General features: G+C 44.6%; 2 protein-coding genes across 2 annotated transcripts in view; one reads left to right on the plus strand and one right to left on the minus strand.

Moving 5' to 3' along the window:
* Positions 1-4,286: 4,286 nt before the first annotated feature.
* myl10 (myosin, light chain 10, regulatory) lies at positions 4,287-9,870 on the plus strand. The gene is made up of 7 exons (XM_036524515.1): positions 4,287-4,354; positions 6,135-6,221; positions 6,392-6,467; positions 6,944-7,048; positions 7,636-7,714; positions 8,223-8,271; positions 9,669-9,870. Exons 1-7 carry the CDS (start codon positions 4,352-4,354, stop codon positions 9,771-9,773), a joined length of 504 nt encoding a protein of 167 aa, XP_036380408.1. The 5' UTR covers positions 4,287-4,351; the 3' UTR covers positions 9,774-9,870.
* A 2,981-nt stretch (positions 9,871-12,851) lies between these two features.
* LOC118775493 (collagen alpha-1(XXVI) chain) overlaps positions 12,852-19,317 on the minus strand; it is a 40,099-nt gene continuing 33,633 nt past the window's right edge. The window contains exons 8-14 of the mRNA XM_036525439.1: positions 16,752-16,808; positions 16,434-16,490; positions 16,252-16,310; positions 14,960-14,995; positions 14,724-14,768; positions 14,293-14,377; positions 12,852-13,994 (exon numbers count right to left, since the gene is read on the minus strand). Of these exons, the coding sequence (XP_036381332.1) occupies positions 13,831-13,994; positions 14,293-14,377; positions 14,724-14,768; positions 14,960-14,995; positions 16,252-16,310; positions 16,434-16,490; positions 16,752-16,808 (503 nt within the window). The 3' untranslated portion in view covers positions 12,852-13,830. The remainder of the gene's footprint in view (positions 13,995-14,292; positions 14,378-14,723; positions 14,769-14,959; positions 14,996-16,251; positions 16,311-16,433; positions 16,491-16,751; positions 16,809-19,317) is intronic.

A 19,317-nucleotide genomic window follows, 5' to 3' on the forward strand; every position in this document is an offset into this window, starting at 1 on the left:
AGACAGAGCCACTGGCAGAGGCGCTCCGCTGTGCTGAAGAAGAGAGAGGCCCTCCTAGAGATTAATGATGTTTTGGTTTCACCAATTAAAAAACTGAAATTACCGTTAATCAACCTGCCAGCGCACACGCACCATAAATCAGCCCCTGCCCCGGCTGGATCTGCACTGGGATGACTCCTCTCACTCTTTAACCTGCCAGTCACACCTGAGTATGCTCTCCAGCCGCAGCATTAGCAGTCTTGCAGACACAAGTGGGCAGAGAAGAATCAATAAACACATGCAGTTGTATGTGTACTTACAAGGTAGTGTGTTTTCCCAAGGACTGACATTCAACAAAATGCACGTGCCTCGCAGGAGAAAAATCTGTCTTTGTTATTCATTTTAATACGGTACTATACCAAAGTAAGCAGATAAGGCCTTGAGGACACGCGCACACAAAAAAAAGACGCTTTCAAACCACTGTTCAGCTTAGAGACGGGACAAATCACAGTGAGTGAAAGCAGAGCTCTCACAGGAGTAGCAGGGAGTAAGCGTCGTCTCAGTCGTGGTAATGTTTCTTTTATAGCCCAGACGTATTCTCAGAGCCCTGGCGCTGCTGCGTCACGTGTCTGTGCGGGGGAACAGGAAAGCTACGGGCCGTGCCCACCACGCCGGGGTGGGTGTTGGGAGCCGAGGAGAGCCCCAGCAGGACTGCGCTGGCTGGGGGAACTCCTCTCGGCGCCCCTTCCCTCTCCTCAAAGAGGAGCCGTGGGAGCGCGGAACAGACTGGTCCCACCGGCAATTTGTTTTCCTAACCCACCGGAGCCTGGCACTTCTCCCCCGCCAACTGCCAGGCTGCCAGCTCCCTCTAGGGAGCTCAATTAGGGCTGTCTTCCCCACACGCATGCCTGTCCAAGACTCGCGCTTCTCCTTGCCTTTTTTTTTAATCAAATAAGGTTTCTCTGGAGGCCAGTCCTAATTTTAAAAAGACAGCGTGCAGGATTAAATTTTAATTAAGGAAATGCTAGCCTTTTAGAAGACGCTGGATATGAATATAATGGGGAGGCAGGAGAAGCCACCTGGAGTGTGCTGGGTAATTTGAAGGTAAGGTAAGCACATTTGCTAGTGAAGAGATGAGAATTTAAGAAATGACATTAGAAAACGGCAATGGCAAAAATTTCTTTTTGGGTCAAATGTTCTTGTTCAGTCTCTCACTGAAGTCTGTTACGAACTTCAGCTTTGGACTGAGGGATCAGAATGTTACCAACTGTGGAAAACCATCACAATTAAAGGGCATCTAGGGGTGTTTTCCTGGAAAAAATACCACAAGGTTGTTATTTATAAAAGGTTGTTACTTATTGGTTACATTTATCTTGACTTTGATATTAATATTTCTGGAAAAAAATATAAGAATATGAACGTGACCCCCAGGGATTTACCAAGCATACACCAAGTTAATGACCTTTACAAGGCAGATTTTAATGCTGGGAACATCCATCCAAGACCTTTCCCTAGGATTTCATTTCCCACCACATAACCCTACATGAATGAAGCCAATGCGTTTCCACAACAAAACGCAAAATTTCTTATGCAAACATGAAAATGCTGCATTTTATACTTTTCTCTGAAATAAAAAGAATTGCATTGTATAGATGCAACAGAGGGGGAAATATTGATATCCCCCCAAAAAAACATTTCAGCACATGTATTCCTAATGTGAAACTCATTTATATCACTCAACTACTAAAATGAAAATACTACATTTCACAAAATCAGCCAGTACATTTAAAGAATATAAATAAAGGACATTTAAATGATGAAAAATATATAAACAAAGTGTAAAGGGTCTCGAATGAAGTGCATTTAGAAGCTTCAATTTAACAAAATTTTGAACGGGGAAAAAAGCAGAAGTTTTTCTGTATGAATGAGCTGCCACCTAGTGGTGGCTGCCTAGAGTAGCATTTGTTTCCAAATTGAAGGCTAATGTTTCGTTCATCAAACAGGCAGCACAAACTGGAATTGTAGTATATCGCATCGGGCATGCTAGTGTCCTCTGAGAAAACAAAATATTTAAGCTTCAGCTTAGCATCACTTCAGAACAGCTTCAGAACAGCTAACAAGACATGTGAAAGTCCTTCTGAGTTCCCTGGTTGAACTGTGGAAGACCAAGAATGGAACTCTGATAAATAAATATAAAGAATGAATTAGTCACAAACATAAAGTTTAAAACGCTTTGCTGGAATTCTGGGACACACCTCATTTGTTGGAATTTTGTGCGTAACTGCATAACAAGGAAACTGAATACAGAATAGACTACTGCCTCATTACAAACCTGTTAACAAAAAAGATTTTTAAAGGATTTTTAAAAAGTTACGACCCAAGTAAAATCTTATACAAAGTGACTTTGGTTATAAGTGAATATGTATGCTTATGCCTTTGTCTTTTAGGTTAAGTTACTGTTTCTCTTTGCAGTTAAACGTATTTTAAATATAGATTTTGGTACAGGAGTTTCAGCATGTGACACATAGTTATAAATCAGGGTCCGAAACTGCCTTGGCTCTCATCCCTACAATTCACAGCGTTCTGGGCTGCTCTTTGTGTTAAAGCTTCATCTAGCTGTGGCTGCGGCACAGAGCCAGCGCATGCAGACCATGAACTTGACCTCTGCTCTGTTACTTCTGCAGCTCCAACAACACTAGGGGGCGCCACAGTTCTGTGTGTAACAGACCGTCATTGATCTAATTGAGGTTCACCTTTGTAACTTTGTGACAAGGAGGGTGAGAGTGAGTTCTTCTTTAGCTCTTTGCATGCATAGGTAATTAACAAAGACGGTCCCCACTGTCAAAACCGCACATGGCAGGCATGGTTGCTTTACAGATCCGCGTAAATATGTGCATACTTTTACATTGGTGGGAGGGGGATTCTTGTATGGGGGACAGGCAGCTCTGGGGTGAACATCTCAAGGATACACAGGGCAGTGAGGATGTTGGATGTGGTCCCACTCCATAAGGGTTATGGGGAGGGGTGTTTCTGATGGTGAGCCTGAAGGGCAGTGATTGGCAGGCCAGCCGGTTTTAAAAGGCGATCACATTCCTGGCAGGACTCCAGCTGCCCCATGTTATTGGAGGAATGCGTCCAGACCGAGCCCTCCGCCCCCCCAACATCCCGCCTTCCCATGGGACCTTGGCTCCCCATTGCTCCGCCCACCCGTCGCACCACCAAACATGGGCACAACAGAAACAGCCACCTGTGCCGCCAGGATACGCGCCACATGGAATCTTCTCGGGGTGCTCTCAGCCCTGTTCTCCGAAATGATGCTGTTATATGACCTAACGGTCAGGCGCACATCAATCAGGCTGTCGCTAAAACGAGCTTCTTCAGCCCTCCCACCTCTGTATGGTTGTGGCGCACATGAATTAGTGCCATCTGACAGCGAGTTGGTCAGGTGCTTCCAAGCACACAAATAAAGCTGTAGTCATGCATCAAGGCTATATTTGAGGCATTGAGCTTTATGGCAATGTCTTACTTTCCATGTGTGTTCTCAGCTCAGGTGGTGGTGTGTGGGGGGGCACTGCCTTCACCCAGAATGCTCCGGTAAGTTGATCCAAGCCTGATCCCTTTGGTGATTCCAGCGGGATATACGACAGATCTCACAGTTCACTGAGACTTCATCCAAGTCGCATCCTACCCAACTGTGTCCCCTCAAGTCACCCAACAGCCCGTGGGAGTGGCTCCTATTCACAATTGTCATATCTCCGTTTGTGTCACATGAGAAATGTGGGAATGTTAAAAGACTGTGATGAGGGCAGTTTTTCATTCAACATGACCTGGCTGCCTCTGGGTGTTCCACTCCTTGCTGCGAATCTGAAAACATCTGAACATCTGAGGCCATCGGCTCCCTCACAGTGAAAAGTCACACCAGCTGTTTGGATGGTCCTCTTGGACCACAAACTAGACAAGAGTATTAATTAATTACCGGCATAATCTCATCAGCAGACGTGCAGTGACAGAATGCGCCCATTGTACTCGGCTTAGCTGCAGGACCAACAAAAGTCTCAGCTATTTCGCGCCTCACACGGCAACGTACACAGAAACCTGGTGGAGTTAAGAGTCTGGATTCGACAATCTGCCCGAGGCCTGTAGGCTTAAGATAGGAGCACCTTCTGTCCAGACCACAGTGGACAGCATCTGTCCTTTTCAAAGGGGGAGTGTCTGCCACGCACCAGCATTCCCTGGACCATGGTCCCCATTGTCTAAACATAGAACAGGTACTCCACTGGGCCAACTGTGTCAATATATAAAATGAAGGGGGCACTTTAAATTGTCCTTCCAGGCGTTCGGTAACAAGGGACGAGACAACAGGCTCTTCAGAATGGTAAGGCAGCTCTTGGTCTTGGCTTTCATCTTTAGGCTCTTCTTGGGGGTCATCACTGCAGAACTGTAGCCAGTGCATGATGTGATTACCAACTTCATGGCCCTTTAAAAGGCACCTAGAGGTCTTTTGTCAGAAATTATTGGTATTGTTAACATTACTAGTTTTTCTCTTGTATATCCAGCTGAGTGTGATTACATCTGACCAACAAAGGAAAATGAGCTAGTGCATTTATAAGGCAGATTGTCTGGTGTGGCTTTCCATGGCTGGTTTCATTTTCTCGTAGCACATCATTTCCTGCATTATTCCTGCATATTCACAGGTATTACATTTTCATCCTTTATGAAATGCCTTTAATGAGTAGCATGGCAAATGGTCAATATAAAACACTTCACTGTTTCAGAGTTACTTATTTCTTATTATACACCAAATGTTCACCAGGCGACATACAGTTAGACTCCAGAATGGCTTGCTGGTTGAATCTGTCCACTGATAGATGATTAAAATTCCTGTTTACTGATTTACATATATATGATGTTGATATTTAAATTTCAAATTCAGAAAGAAGTTGAGAATATTAGTGCTGAAAATCATAGGTAAGAAACGGTGAGATTTAAAATAGGGTATAAGAAAAGCAGAACATGAACTTTGAACGGACATTGCAAGGCTTGATATAGCACAACTACACTTAAAAAGTTGAATAGAAACAAATGTTTAAAACAATGAAAAGAACACCACTCACAGGTTAGACTTGAAAAATAACACATCTTGCATTTTTCATCAGATAAATAGCCCGGACTCTTTTTAGCATGTACCTTCTTCAACATGCAGCACTGACTTATGACACTAGGACAAAGAAGAAGAACCGCTGGTAACAATTCTGCTGAAACGCTGAATAAGGTTCATATGATTTCAATTTAAAAATTTGCCAATTGTAACAGAGACCTGAAGACTTGTTAATCAATCATTCCCCATACAAGTACTACATAACAATAAACAGGTGCTTATTCAATGTAACAATCCACAACAGCAATCAGAGCATGACTGATATTCTTCATGTTTGAAAATGTCAGTTGAACGTGGTATTAGTTATGAAATACCTATTGCTGGGTTTTTGCTGCTAGTTACCAAGTTCAAAATTTAATGTTTTTGGCATCTAAATTATTTATGAATTAAACTGTAGAAAAAATCCTCTAATGGGTGTCTCTCCTGTGAGTGTTGGGCAAGGTCAAAGAGGACTAGAGACATTTGGCAGTGCCTGTGACCACTTCCTCTAAATGTATTTTGGTGAATGGGCAAATTATAGCACACTGAGCTTAACACCCTGTTTGATGTGCCTGTGACTCTGGCACATTAGTGATACAGCTGGCAGGGGGATCTGCAGTAGGAGTGTGAAATGCAAGTGCACAGAAATTCTGCATATTTAAACACCTGACTTTCAACTGTGCCCATCCTTCACACTGCTGAGCAGTGCATACATGGATTTCATACAAACATGTCCCATTGTAAAGGAATCTCTCCACGATACAGCATGCAATGGAGAGAAATGTACGCACACAGGCATGCACGTATGCACACACACACACAAACACACATACACACTGTATACAATGCCAAAACCAACTGGGCTGGACGTAGTTCAAGTAAAACATGTCGCATACACTTAAAAGATTTTTTTTTGTTTTAGCAATGCCTTACAAACCAGGCTCTTTTCATGTCATTAGGTGAGGAGTACAGCATCATTACATTTGGTGACCGTGTCTCTTCTCTCCGTGTGCCTCAGGCCCCAAAGAAAGCCAAGAAGAAGGAGGCTGCTAGCTCCAATGTCTTCAGTATGTTTGAGCAGTCCCAGATCCAGGAGTTCAAAGAGGTGAGGTACACAGGGCACATGACACTTAATTAAATTAATTGATTTGTCCCATAAATCACCATTTATTTCATGGTGATTTATGACACAAATCTGTGATTTACCCATGTTTGGGCATCGACACTGGTGCAAATTCCCTGGCGGTGTCCTGATGACCTGTCTCCCTCCTCCAGGCGTTCACCATCATGGACCAGAACAGGGACGGCTTCATCGACAAGAACGACCTGAGGGACACTTTTGCGGCTCTGGGTAAACCTGCCCCTGCCTGTCACCTCCTGCTCGGCAGCAGCGACTGTGCTTTCTGCACAGGAGAGCGTGTGCTGTGGGATATCAACTTCAGCCTTCCTTACCATTGTCACTATATCTATACACAGAGGTGGACACCCCGGCTTCAGAAAGTAAAAGTCCTGCCACATATTTGTTCCACCCATGCACTACGCCAGCTGAATTTAATTAGCACAACTCTTCACCCAGGTAGAGGAACTAAGTCACCTTGATTAGTGAATGGCTAGAACAAATACATGACAGGACTTTTACTTTCTGTAGCCGGGGTGTCCACCTCTGTCCATACATCATTACAAACGAGCATGTTCCATGAGGCACTAACGGCTGCCCAGCTGAGCTTAAGCAAAGCTGCAGTAGGATTTCCCACCTCTGCTGCTGCCCAGTCGGTCTTGCCCCCAGAGGTACTGTACACGCACTGATAACCATGTGCTTCCTGGCAGGGCGTCTAAACGTTGGTAACGACGAGCTGGACGAGATGCTGAAGGAGGCCCCCGGCGCCATCAACTTCACCGTGTTCCTCACCATGTTCGGAGAGAAGCTGAAAGGTCAGGTTTGCACTCTCTCAGGCCTTTGTTGGGGGGGGGGTTGGGGGGGTCTGGGGATACCACTTTAGAGCTGGCGAATCGGGCCTCCTCAACAGGGAGGACGGGGATGAGGGGGATGATTCTCAAATCCTGGGCCTGTGGCCGTTCCAAAATCACCACCTTAGAGCGTGACTCCACCTAAGACAGTTTTGTGCGTTACCTGTTTCATCCTCCACAATCTGTCCTAGTTTGTGGGTGGATTAAGGACACCAACACGAGAACATGCACCAAATTTTTGCAAAGGTAAGGAATAGCAAATTTTAGGCTGAGTTCCCCTTCAGGCTGCCTTGGGAGTCATTTTAGGAGTCTCCCCTTCATGTTCCCTTTGATTTGGCTTGAAACTGTGCATCACCCTGGCAACGCTGTTGTAGACCCACACACAATCAGCTATTTATACAGTGTCAGATTTTTACATCCCTGGATTTGGCATGTCCCCCTGTGCAGCCACCTGTCCACCCCCAGCGCGTTGCGTTCTTCTGAACCTCCACATTAGCGAAACGCAGTGTGTCTGTGGTTACACTTCATTTATATTGTTTCTCCGCTCATAGGAACGGATCCAGAGGAGACCATCCTCAATGCCTTCAAGATCTTTGACCCAGAAGGAAAAGGAATTCTTCGAGGGGATGAGTAAGGACCAGCTCATGCTGGCCAGGGCAGGCCAAACTGCTTTTTCCTGCTGGCACATTTCTTGTTCACAGTTGACATAAGAGCTCTGTCGTGCAGTGCTATATGCACCACAAAGCATATGCACCCGTACATATTGCCTCTCTTAATGGTGTTCAAATTATGTGCTGGTTGGCATCCACCATGCCTTAATGATTAATTTTATGATCAAAGACATGATCTCAGTTTGCCCTTGAGTTCAGATAAGGACAAATGGTAGATAACTGGTAGGCAATGGTAGAAAATAGTCAATAAACTGTATACAAATGTGTCTTTGGCTGCCTGTGAGGTGATGACCAGAGATTAAGACTGCTCAAAAGACACAAGACTGTTTCTGTGAACTGTACTGAGGAGGAAAAAAAAGGTTGAGATAGAGTGCATTTGAAGCATTTCAGACTTTAGAGAAGAGTGACACAGGCCATAAACCACTTTTTCCCAAACTGTTTCTAACCCTGTCGCTGTTGTCTTCCAGAATCAAATACTATCTCATGTCTCAGGCGGACAAGTTCACAGAGGCTGAGGTAAGCACTCGTGATTTTTTCTGAGACTCAGTGGAATCGCAGTTCTTTGAAACATTAGTCCGGACTTTGTATAGTTTTACCGAAGCCGATCCATGTGCCGCTTTACATAACTGTCCCATCAATCAATCATCCATTTTTATTTTGCAGCCCACGTTTGTAACAGATTGAGCCCTGGCACCGAGCCCTTTGTAGCGAGTCACAGACCATCAGGGCACAGTAAACCAACAGCAAAGAGATTTCCTTCAAACCATCTGCTGCTCACAAAGGAAATACTGCAGCACATCAAGCTGTCAGTGGATGGATCAGAGAGCCCATCCAAAGGGCTGTAAAAATCTGTCAAATCTTAGGCAGTCCCAGACAGCCCTGTGAACTTACAATGGGCTCATATCGTATCCTATTATTTTTAAGATGAAACCGCATGCTCTGCATCACACGCGCACACACAGACACACACACACACACACACACACACACACACACACACACACACACACACACACACACACAAGCTCGCACACACAATCACTTATTTAATCTCCCTTTCTGTGCAGCGGCTTTCACATGAAATGCACCGGGGCACAGGAAATAAATGGCTTTACACAAAAACAAGCCAACCGATGTCCCCATGGCAGTGCTTTCGTGCAGACAGCAGCAATTTGATGGCTGGTTTCCTGGCAACCTGACCAAGGCTGCCGACATACTGGCCTGCTCATAATGACCCCGGGCCCTCTCTATGTTTCACTGATGGCTTTTGTGATTGGAGTAAAGAAAAAAAAAATGACCCACCGCCTTCCTCTGGTCTACATGGGAAAGCAAAAGTAATGGTCTGCAACGGAGCAGGAGTATGAAGAGAGAGGACTGTGTAAGGGCCAGTGTTTTCCACAGACAGTGGCACCGTGTAACTGTGCAAAGGCGAATTTAAGAAATCTCACAGGGGTTTGTCCTATGAAAGGAATGGGAGGACACAGGAGAGTCTTACTGACAAAATTGACAGTATCTCACAATGTAAAACTACATGTTCCCACGATCATTGAATTCTTTACTGAGTCCTTGTAGGTTGCTTGTATTTCAATTAGTGAAAATTATATTACTTTTTGATCAATGCAAGACAGAGGCACTGTAATAAACAAAGAAATAAAAAGGCAAAAATAGTTTAAAACAGATCATAACCATGTTTTTACAAAGGCATCTTCAGTTGTTCTCTTCACAGACTTGCTTGAGGTTTTTCAGGGAAAAGTCAATAAATAATATACTTGGAAACAGAGGTTTTATTTTTCAAAGAACAACTCTGTCGTCCTTGGTTATTGTGTGAAGTTGCTGCCAGCAGATCTGCGCTATCACTCACAAACAGCTCCCCCTGCTGCTATGGCTTGACTATGCAACATGAATCCTCACAGGTTAACCAGATGTTTACCAACTTCCCCCTGGATGTTGCCGGGAACCTGGACTACAAAAACCTGTGTTACGTCATCACCCACGGAGAGGACAAGGAGCAAGAGTAAGCGGAGTTCAGCCTCTGGGCTTCGCCTGTAAATAGTGTTTTAACATCCTGAGCGTGTCCCACGTCCTTTAGCCCTGTCAATAAAACCCCCATACCAAGCTCTTGATGCCTGTGACTTCATCATTGCATGAAATTAACATTCGGGAGGAGAATTTACAGACAACCCCACACCATTAACCAAATCTAGACAAACGACTATCATCCAAGACCAAACCACACAAAATCAACTCCTTTTGGCATCACCTGTTCATGGTGTCTCTCTTTTACACCCCCCCACCCCCCACCCCCTTTTCCCTGGTTATGATGTCCATTACAGGGGGGTCAACAACCTCAGCCCACAGTCAAGTTTGATCCCATCATCATTTCAAAACCAAATAAAAGTACCATTATAACCACATGAAATGAAACCTTCAGGCTTTGATTTGATGGAAATATATCAGTGTATCTATTGAATACACTGATATATGCATCCATCAACGTGAGTATCTTCAGTTTTCCTTCGTTTAAAATACCTTCTGCATGAGCTTTCATTGTGAAACTGATCACATGAGGCTATTGGAATACACTGGCTTCTCCCGGGGGTATTTTTCAAGAACACTCACACAAAGTGCCATGGCCTCTTTCAGGGCAAGAAGGAAATGGCATGACACAGAGGGAACAGACGCTTGTAGGTGTGCGCTGATGAGGTTTATTAATGCTACAGATGAACAGTATGCACCCACAGAACCTGGTCATTTTCTGGGGAAATCCACTCCATTTATACAGGCCAGTGTACAGCCATACGCTCCTTCCCCTGACACACAGCAAACGCGGACATTTCACTCTCAGCACGCTGCTGCAGTGCCAGATACTCCAGATTTTACTTTTAATTGATGATCCATTCGTAAACAAATCAAAGGAAGGGAAGTTACGGCCAGTGCATATTCAACCATGTATCCAAAAACCACACAGAGAAAATACCAAGTATTCATCAGTCAAAAGTTTGGACACAACTTTTGTTATTTATTTTTTACCATTTTCCACATTTTAGAATAATTTTAAAGACATCAAAACTATAAAGTAACACGATTGGAATTATACATTGACCAAAAAAGTGTATATTCTTCAAAGCAGCCAAAAATATTTTTTAAAAATGAATTCTTTTTGGAAAGAATTCACTACTTATATTTGTCTAAAAAACAGATTTCAAGCATTAAAGGAAAGTCAATGTCTTTGAATGCATGTTTCCCATTATCTTAATCAGGAGTGTCCAAACTTTTGATTGGTACTGTATATGCGCATTTCACATGAACAAGGAAGCAATACACAATTCCTGTGGGCATTTTCTACCTTTTGACACTTCAGAGGAAGATGAGTTGGTTCTGATGATCCGCGGCACCAAATCTGGTATTAGACACATATGTTCCAACTGGTGAACTGCAAGGTGCAGTGATGGATGATGGGAGAGGTTTCTGAAATCTTTGTAAACAGAAGTTCAGAGTTTCAGCTGTAACTCCCACACAGGCAGTACAAAACTGGAAACTCATGGAGTCGTAACACTGATCCAAGGTAGAAATTGTTATTACTCTGTCATTTCTGGTGAAAAACCCTCACAGTCACATCCAGGTGTAACCATGCAATGAATCCATGAGCATCTGTCCCCTAGGCTTACTCTCCTTGCACCAGCAATAGTGCAATCCAATCATTTGTGCCAAGACAGAAAAGCAAGTTAGTTTTAGTTTTTTAATGAAAACTATCCTTTCCAATATAGTATCAGCATTGACTGCCAAGACAAACCACTGGATTCATTCAACAGTTGTTCTTAATATTGAATAACAAATAAATGTGGGCGTTACTTTTTTCTTCCCTGGTGCAGTCTGGGGAGTTCTGCATTCACTGAGAGTAATGAGCAAAGAATGTGTTTGCATTGAAAACATTTATTACATTTACTTGCAAGTCGAAATTAGGGACAAATGTTGATTGAATCCAGATGAACACATTTTTTTCCTCATAGATATTGCTGATGAAGCTAACACTGTTCAAAATGAAATATGTTATTCAGTGAGTCAGTTAGATCCCGGAGACACACAGCATGAAATCATCAACCAGGACATTGAGCAAAACATGCTGTGGTAGGAAGGATTACAGTAAAATGCTGATAAAGAACAGCCGATGAAGTCTGTACATTGCCTGGCAACACTCCATTCCCAATATAACCACGTCTGCTTGACCAGTGCCAAAACACAGCAGAATTTCCTTTCTGTTCCAGATGCATTTCGTTTTATTCCCTCTATTTATAGCCATGCCGCATACTGTTCATCACTTATGTTTTGCCACAGGTGGCAAAAAAAAACAATGTGCCAGAATGAGAAGGCGAGGATAACTACGAACAGGCACACAAACAGAAAGGGCTGGAGAGCACGTGTTTCACGGAGGCGAATGTCGCATCAGCCATCCCAGGAAGCCCGCCTAACGCGCAGGCATCTTCTGGGCGGGGCGAGTGATAGGCAGGCAGGTTCGGAAGTAGCACCGCTGTTCAGCGCATCGGTTTAACCCACGTTGGCTGTGGTTACCGGCTGAGGCAGTGAATGCGTGAGGCACACTGTTGAAATGGATGCTGTTGCCTGGGGTTTGAGCAGCTCCCGCCCAGCTACGGATCCCAAACTGAAGCGCCCCCTAACAAAGAATTTCATGTGAACTCAGGCTGCAATTTTTCAAAATCAACTATAAGCACGTCTCTCATCCTGCACACGTTGTGCGCGGTCCTTACTTGGAAAGGGCCCTGCACGTGACACCTGCATGCATAAAATGGTTAACTTTCTGTCAACTGTTAGATTTCAACCCATTTGGTGTACACAATGAATGCAAACCATCCACACGCTCCATTACTGCTGTCTTCATGCCTCACACTGCTAATCCCATGACAGTGCTAACTTTAAATGATTCTGAGGCAAACACATAGCTAAACAGTTAAAGCACCCTTTTTTCTTAAAATGTTACATAGATTCAGTAAAACACCAAAGTAAGGAAAAAAATATTTGTGTCCTTTCAGTAAAAAAGTTAAAAAAAGACATGTTGTCATATTATTTATTATGCACTTAGACAACCGAGAAAAGAAAATCATCAGAAACTATTGGTTGGGTCAAATCCTGCCCTTACATTTAATTTCATACACAACTTCAACTTCAACTTTTAATCTGCATACTGCTGCTGTCTCATGGGCGACATGTACAGAATTAGGGAGTGGTATGAAGGGAGGACTTCTACAGAGGATGTGCAGAGGAAATTAACTCATCACTTGCTTGTATAATTTCTAGATTGACGGGATTTTCATAGAGAAATGATAATGTGGAGCCGACTGCTGGCTCACAAACATGCATCTGTGGATCTCTTGTCCACTTTAAAAATGTCCTGCATTTTTGACGCACATGAAATACTGACAAAAGTCTGTCTTGTGGTGCACACAGAAGAATCAATTTTTTTCTGGTCTTCTTTTCCCACAGTGCTACTACTGATTTGACGGGAACTTTAAGCTCCCAGGGGGAGGAGGCACAATGCATATTTCTGGCCCTCAGCACCGAGCGGCACGGGGAGTCTCACCTGGGGCATCATGGGAAGTCTCTCATGTAACAGGAGGTTCTGCTTATTACCTTATTTTATGCAAACCTACCTATAGGGACTCAATAACTGCAGTTTCTTCTAAAGCATTCTGAAAAAATTTAAGTCGGCACCAGCTGGGCCAATACCTGCACCAAACTAAGAGAAAGTGTATGACCTGTAAGTGAATGGCTATGTTGGAAAAGCAGGTTGCACAGTTTAAAAAAAAAATGAACATCAAGAAAATACCATGAATAAATGGCTTCTTAAAATATTCAAAAATCGTATGGCAGGGCAAAACTTCTATGGAAACCTGGATATCACCAGATGTCATCTTGCTGAACGGACTGAGGAATACTAATCTTCAATAAAGAAAAAGACTGCCCTGCCTTTGCCACCTCTCTCACCCAAGTCTCAACAGCACCCTGAGCATTAGCCTCTACCCACTGGCAGCTCAGACACCCTGGCTTCAACTTCATTGGTTAATTGGGACGTCTCTTATCTCGGTTCCTTCCAATCAGACTGCGGTCCCCCAGGAGAAGGGATGAGAGGAGTGCACTACGCCCTGCCTGTTTATTGTTCACGGCAGGCAGGGGGATGATGTCTGAGAGGATGTCTAGTCCAGAGCCCGGCTCCAGTGGGTTTTCTGCACAGAAAATGAAAGGAGAGAGAGAGAGAGAGAGAGAGAGAGAGAGAGAGCATGTTGATTTCTACCATTAAATGGTTCCACCATCACATGGGTTCCAAAAACCATTTCTATTCAATCAGCTCAAGCTAATTAACAGCCCCTGTGCTGTTAATGCCAATCAAATGCTGTAGAATGCGAAACCACTCCTCCCTATCACGGTAATGCCAATCAAATGCTGTAGAATGAGAAACCACTCCCCCTGTGCTGTTAACGCCAACGAAGTGCTGTAGAATGAGAAACCACTCCCCCTCCTCACCATGAATGCCAATCATGTGTTCCAGAATGAGAACCCTCTCAGCCAGAATCTTCAGGGCCTCCCTCAGCTGCTGCACCCCTTCACCCTGCAGGAAAGGAGGCCGCTCAGGCTCAGTACACTGACCATCGAGCACAGTTAGTTTGGCCACAGGACGAACACACATACAGTGCTGTAGCCTAAACGTAGCCCACGACGGCTATGTTTCCACCGAGCCCTACAACAGTCCAGCTGCTGTGGATTAAAACAGTTCGGTGGACGGCATGGTCACGCGCACCACATTTTGGCAAAATTTGCCATTGGATGTTCTAATGGAAACAAGCCAATGGCCGTGCAACAAGTCATGTGCCTGCCGTAGGATCCATTTGCAGCTTGTGTGGTACTCTGTGCACATGCACTAAATTCTCTATGACAACGGCATCTCCTTCCCTCACCTCTGCAAGGCTGTCTCCTGGCTCACCCTTGGGCCCTGGTGCACCCTACAAGCACATACACAAGCAGGTTTCAGACATTTCCCGTTCTCTGTGTTTGCTGTACACATGAGCTGTATGTACTCAGGGATCACTGACATAAATCAGAGCTTTGACAGGGTGTGCAGTGCACATGTCAAATGATACATGCAGCAAGGTGATATGTGAGTGTGTGCGCAAGATATCTCTGAGCCACTCACCGGCTGGCCTCGTTCTCCTGTGAATCCCGGTGGCCCCTACACAAAACAGGAAACCCTCGTCAGCACACAGTTGCAGCTGGAAAACATGAGCGTCAGCTAGGCATCCGCTTTCAAAGACAGCACTGTCCCAGAGTGAATAATTTCCTTTCCTTCTGCAGATTCACACTAACATCATGTTACAAAGGGATGGGATGTTTTTCCCTTGAGAGACTCGGAGAGCATTTCCGTTACGTCTGAAGATCAGAAGTCTCGTTCCGATGACAGCGAGATTTTCCCGTCCTTTGGGGTGGGCACAAAGTTCAAGAAGCACACTTTCACCATTATTATTTTCTTGGTGACCTACGCACTGTGGCGGACACATACAATGCACCACCCCTTTCCACGGGTGGTTATTAACCAGACCAATCCTGGCTGAGCACCTGCTGTTGTACTTAAAGGTGCAACAAAACTCAAGACTGCAGCAGCTGGGTTCCAGCCGGTATTTGAATTTCCAACCTACAAAACTCAAGTCCAAAAGTTGGTTACAAGTCCAGCTCTATGACCACTACCCCTCACTGGTGCCCCAGTGGAATGTCCTCTGGACCCGAAAGAGGAAGTGAGGCTGATGGCTTAGATCCCCCTTATGTTCTCTTTGAGCATCTTTGATCAGGATCTATTTCCTGGATGAGCTTCTGCCTTTCAGATTTATCTTCTCTTTCCCCATCGCTGCATAATAGAACAGTGTGTAAAAGCAGAGCAATCTCAGTTATACACTGGACACTGCTTGATCTTTCAGGTTCAAAATGAATGGTCCTTGAAGCGTTAAGCTTAAAAAAGGGTTCATTTAACAAAGCTAAGCTGGTAAAACCGGATAATGCAAAAAGCCAGCTTGCATTCTCAGTGATTACATTTCTAAATGCAAAATGCTACAAGTAACTGTGATCATGTATCTGTATTACATATGCAATCTCTGACTCTGATTTTTGTTGGATATTATGCTTACTGATGTCTTACATATCTTAAGAATCAGTGGACAAAGACATCTGGAATCTATTTTGATGATAAAAATAATAACTGTATAGAGAAGAGGTAAGTAAATTATTTGTGATTGTCATTAATTTCTGCCTGTTCACTATTAAACAATGTAAAACAACTACAAATGCACAACTAGTACTCACAACAGACATACAGATGCCTGTCTGTTTTGAGAAATGTTTGCACAGTTGAATTTATAAGTTACATGAATAATTTATATAAACTTAACAAGTAGGAGGAAATTGCTGCTTTTCAGAGAGGATTGAATGGAGTCTTACCCTTTCACCAGGGTCTCCTTTAGGCCCTGGGGCCCCGAGCTTCCCTGAGTCACCTCTTTCTGCCTGAAACACCAACAGACATGGTCACAGAACCTTGCAATCCTGCCCATCCACCTGACCTTGGAGTCTTAAGCAGGTGAGTGGATATGAATCCAAGCAAACAGACCACTGTAATGCTGTACTCACATTTCTCCCCGGAGAACCTGGATAACCCGGGGGCCCCGCTGGTCCTGGAGGGCCTGTAGTGAGACAACTCGGTGAGAATGTTTCAGAAACTTCCAATTCAATCACAAACATTTCCCTGTTTCAATGGCTCACTCTGACATACCTGACAATATACAATTCACTTCTCGCAACTCAGTAACTGCAGTAAATGCACACACAGTAATGTTCTCATAACTGTGATACAATGTTTCAGAAACATTTTTAAGAACATGCCATGCCAGCCATATCCCTGTTAGGGTACATCATAAGCACATCAGTGCACTTAACTGGGAGGCCAGGGGGTCCAGCAGGGCCTGGGGGCCCAGGTAAGGCCTTCTGGTTTAGAAGCTCCTCTATGAAAAAGAAAAGATTAAACGCTTGATTCATAAGATGTCTAAATAAGGGCTACAGTAAACATACCTAACCTGAAGTTATGGAAAGTGACTTACGGGTAAATTACAGATTTCCACCTGCATAATAGATCACGTCCCTCTGTGATGCCCAGACAGGAAGGAGACCTGATCCTGCCCATATGTGGTCCTTTCACGTCCCTGCAGTGCTACCTTTAGCACACCTGACTGGCCTGTAGGTGTGTGCATTCGTAACAACTACACTCCAGAGAGCCCTAGTTTCTCTACATCACAAGAGACCTGACATAGTTTCCTTTTAGGTTGTGTGTGTTTTTTATTCAGACCACTTTGTCCTGTTTCAGGTTAAATGTGCATTTAGCCCCAATTTCAACTCAATGCTTTCAGGTGATCATATTTCTATGAGTGCTTTCCTTTTCTCCTGTTTCCAAACTACTCGGCTGATTGCTGGAAAATTTTTTGCTCATTTTATCCTCAATAGCAGTACACAAAACTAGAAAATACAAACAAGCATAAACTCTGCTTTCTTCCTGTTTCCACCGCTGTTGAGAGGAGCTTTCTGCTAAAAAGCAATTTGTCTCTGTAGTTCTCCATAGTATACCCCTGGCACAGTGCCCAGTGGGTGAGATACACAGAAGGCTTTGTGCTCATGCATGACTCTCCCACTCTCTGGAACACCCTAAAAGCGCCCATGCAGGGCTCCCGAGTTGCTCACTGGTTAAGGCGCTTGCCTTGAATGCAAGTTGCGGTATATGTTCTGGGTTTGATCCCAGCCGTATCATCAGCTGACAATGACCAGGAGTAGACAGCAGTAGAACAAATTAGCTCCGTTCCCCTAGGGGTAGGGGTGGATAGTTTGGTCAGAGTCCCCTCGACTCACCGCTCTCAGGCACCCTGCGACCCGTCAGGTGCCTGCGAATCGCTCGTATGATGTCAGTGTAGGAGTGCCTTTCCTCCAATGAGCACCCACTCTACTGTAATGCACTGCCATTGGCTGTGTGCGAGTATATAGGAGGAATGCATTCATCTTGCCTCAGCACCCCTGCATGAGTGCTCGGTTGTCATGGTGAGACAAGCCTGACGCATAATTGGTAGGTTTGCATAAAGAGGAAAAAAGCAGCATTGAATCTTTTTTTTTCTGAAATGGGCATGTGTGAAAACACTCTAAGTCAGTGATCGCTCAGGCATCATCGACACCCGAGAAGAACCTCTTCCAGATTCTCAACTCAACAGTGTCTCACAACTTCCTTTCAGTTACAAAACACGTGACATGCATTGCAGTCCCAGAACTGCGTGGTATTGCATGCACCTTGCCAGAAATTCTGAGAGGAGGCCAGGAGTGAACAAAAGTGTCTGAAAAGGGTTAGGACCAGATCATTCTGGTTCACCCTAGTACAGGAAGTGTGGGGATGGCTCAGTCCTTTCTCTCATGGTAAATGACCCGATGAACCAAATAACCGAATCGAATCAACTGGTTGCAACTCTATCATCAGACAGGCATACACATGCCTAACCTGTGCTGCATAGTCATTGGTTAGGCTGAATGTAAGAATCAGTCCATAAAGGGTATGGATGTTATCTATGGATGGCTGTTGTCCTGAATAGCCATTCTCAAAGTCCCAGAGTGAAACCTGACACACCGCAATGTGGTGAGCTGAGCTCCTACCGTCGCCCTCTCCCGGTGTTTTCTGGGACCGGGAATTGTTCTCGGCGCTCAGCCACCACGGTGATTAACATACAGACCGCTCCTCCATCCCTGCAAAACGGGGCGAGCGCTCGTGGGAGCGATCCCTCTGGAACCAATTTCTGCTGCCCCAGCCGACCGCCTAAAGTACCCCGCGAGCATTGGGGTTTCATTTGAGAGCCTCGCCCTCCCTTTTTATGGACCAGGTTTTTGGCTCACGGGGCGGCCTTCAGTTGCCAAAAATCAGGCCGCCGCGCTGACAGGTTACAAATTGGGTCTGATTTACAGCAGGCTGCCTGCAGCTAGTGCACAGGCTTAAACAAAGCCAGTCTCCTAATTAAATACAGCTTGTCAGAGACGCTGCCATGGTGGGCGTTTGCTGCCCTCTGGTGTTGGACGTTGGGAAATAACTTGACTCAAACATCTTGAGGATAAGACGTCTACTTTCTCCGGTTCTCATTTATGTTTGGAATACGTTTTGCATCAATAGTTATCCATATTGTCTTGGTTGAAACCGTAGATGTGTTTCCATGGAAGAAATAAGGTCTAACGTAAATACGTTTTGATAGGCGTGGTTTTCTGCCTGACAATACACATTCACAAGGACATGCATGGTCAGTTACTGCTTTATCTTGAAAAGGGGTGTGGTAGTGCACATACGCACCTCCACTCATAAAGGCACACATACACACACACACACACACAAAAGCACACACAAACACAGATACACACACACCGGACAATTTGGGGATGCCAGTTTAAGCAAACAGCATTTCTTTGGACTGTGGGAGGAAACTGGACTACCCAGAG

The sequence above is a fragment of the Megalops cyprinoides genome, chromosome 3, assembly GCF_013368585.1.
Source record: "Megalops cyprinoides isolate fMegCyp1 chromosome 3, fMegCyp1.pri, whole genome shotgun sequence".
Taxonomy (NCBI): Eukaryota; Metazoa; Chordata; class Actinopteri; order Elopiformes; family Megalopidae; genus Megalops; species Megalops cyprinoides.